General features: G+C 45.9%; 1 protein-coding gene across 1 annotated transcript in view; it reads left to right on the top strand.

The window, feature by feature from the left end:
• Positions 1-133: 133 nt before the first annotated feature.
• The window catches only part of CISH (cytokine inducible SH2-containing protein), an 11,540-nt gene continuing 9,141 nt past the window's right edge, over positions 134-2,532 (top strand). Inside the window, exon 1 of the mRNA XM_014953503.1 lies at positions 134-863. Within this exon, the coding sequence (XP_014808989.1) occupies positions 817-863 (47 nt within the window). The 5' untranslated portion in view covers positions 134-816. The remainder of the gene's footprint in view (positions 864-2,532) is intronic.

Below are 2,532 nucleotides of genomic sequence, written 5' to 3'. Positions count from 1 at the left end.
GTCCAAGTACAATCCCCCAGACACTCTATTTGCATCAGGTCCAAGAAGCTTTTACTTGGCAATCTACAAGCAGGATGGTACAAAGTGGCAGGTTTGATTTTTTTTTTTTTTTTTTTTTTTCCGCGTGGCTGATACCGGCGGAGTGATGCGAATACAATGCGATTCCAGGAATCCCTCACTTCCTGGAACAGATTAAAAGGGGCAAACAAAAGATTACTTAGTAGGTTGGGTGGTTTTTTTTTTCCCGGGAGCTTCATTACTCCTAGAGGCAGGGAAGGGGCAGGTCGCTGCGCTGCCGGCTCTCTGCCCCCAAGCATTCGGGGGGATATTATTTATTGCTATCTATTTATTATTATTTCAGAGTGCTCTGAATATTTTTTATTTTTTTTTATTTTTTAAAGACTGCTCTGAAGGAAGAGTAGTGCCTCTTTGAAATAGATGTAATTTCCTTTTTCTCTGGTTATTTTTAAAACTTTTTTGTTGTTTTTTGGTTTTTTTTTTTTTAAATAATAATAAAAAAAAAGCAGAACAAGAATACATTATTTTCTAAAGCACTGAGTGTGCACACATTTTCCTGGCCAAAGTTGCTAAACAAGCCGCAAAGTCTTTGTCGGACAGCCCGATCCTCCTCCCGCTCGGCTTTTTCTGTGTTGAAACACAACCCACTGCGGAAGGGCTCTGCTGGGACCCTCTCTCCCCGTCAGCCCCTAACTTTAGGCTGGAAGTAGCCTGCTCCTTCTGGGAAGCAAAGAAGGCGGCGACGAGAAGAGGAAAAAGAGAAGAGGAGAAAGCATTTCCCACCTTCTCGAAGACTTAATGCTTTTCCCTTGGTCCAGGAGTGACATGATCCTCTGTGTTCAGGGGTAAGATACTTCGCAGCCTTCTTTTAAAAGCTGTGGTTCGGTGATGGGAATTGGTAAGGTTCTCTGGGAGGGTTTTTCGGCTGGTGTGAGTTGCCATGTGTGACTGCGATGGGACGGGAATGACTGAGGCTGGCGGAGCGCGGAGCCGCGCGTGTGCCTCCTCTCTGTCTGCTCTTTAGATTCCCTGGCCAAAAATCATGGGACTGTGAAGTATTTCTGATTTCTGTGCTTTCCATCGCTGGAAAGCGACGTGGAATTTGAAGTCTTTGGGGGAGTACAAATTAGCAAAAGCTGAGTGTGTTGTTCAGTGGTGTGTGTGTGTAGCACCAGCAGGGACACAAGTCCGAGGTTGTGGGTGATTTCTAATGTCCCGGTGGAAACAAACTGCTTACAGGGGGAAAACTTCCCCAGACTTCACATGGTTTTGTCAATTTCTAAGTAAATGTTTATGCTAACCACAGAATTTTGGTTTTCTATTGCTTTTAGGATTAAATGCATGTACATATGCACAGAATTTTGGTTTTCTATTGCTTTTAGGGGTAGGATTAAATGCATGTACATATATACAGACTTAGTCATACATGACATTCTGTCCATCAAAGCCATAGGGGGCACATCTATAGATACACCATCCCTGTTCACTAAAACAGGTAACATCCAAGTCCCTTCTCCAGTACCAGTGCCTAGTACTGGTGTGTTGGCACGTCAGTGTCAGTGTGACCAGCTCAGGTTGTCAGCGTGCGTAAATACCTGCTCTGCAGGAATCAGCCAGCGTTTTTACACATGCTGCATGTTTGGAAAAGTGTCAGCATTGGTTTCAGCCTGAGCCGCAATGTCGGTATCACCCATCCCGCCTGCCCCCGTGGATTTTCCTCAGAGGCAATGCATGTGCCTTCTCTTCTCGAAATGACTGAAGCACGGGGATTTTTCTGCTATTTTCCCCTCCAAATCTGTTCCACAGATAAGCAGAGATCCCGCTTACCAATAAATTCCTACTACTCAGTAAGTGGGTCTGTTTTCGCTCTCGTTTTCAGTCTACGGCTGCGGTTCCTATAGCCACGGCAAAGGGAATTCATTTTTCCACTTAGACTTTGTGAAACCCTTATCTGAAGCTTTTCTCCAGGGTTAACATACCAGAGCTACTGCTTCCCTTCACCCACTAGGAACTTGTTCTGTAGCCAGATGTGTAGCCAGTTGTCTCTATATATCTTTTTTATGACCATCGATTGTGCAGTTTTCATTATCCTCTAGGATTTCATATATCCTGGACTCCGTACTCTGCCTCCTTCTTCAAACCAAGCTCCCACGGGAGTCTTGGGACGTGGCTGATGGAAGGGAGAGCAGCTCCACGCACTTTTTCTTGTACTATTTGTTCTGTGTTACAAAGTTTTAGCTTATCAGCAAAGTAACTGCAAAGCTAACACTAAACGATATCAGACACAGCTGATTCTCTTGAACTTTCTTGGCTTTCCAAGGCTTTTTGAAACACTAACTGCCAAAGCACAGGGAAGTTCATTTGCCATTTCTCTCGAGACTCCGCACAGACTACCAGCCAGACATGCCAGGCGCGGCGGCCCCGCGTTCCTGGAAAGTTCTTGGAAATGGATCAAAGGCGTTTCCGCGAACACCCGCGGCGGCGGCGGCGGCTCCGCACGGCCGGCAGCGCCCC

The sequence above is a fragment of the Calidris pugnax genome, unplaced genomic scaffold, assembly GCF_001431845.1.
Source record: "Calidris pugnax isolate Ruff unplaced genomic scaffold, ASM143184v1 scaffold247, whole genome shotgun sequence".
In the NCBI taxonomy this organism is placed as follows: Eukaryota; Metazoa; Chordata; class Aves; order Charadriiformes; family Scolopacidae; genus Calidris; species Calidris pugnax.
The sequence above is the reverse complement of the archived record's forward strand: the minus strand, read 5'-3'. Positions and strand labels throughout refer to the sequence as shown.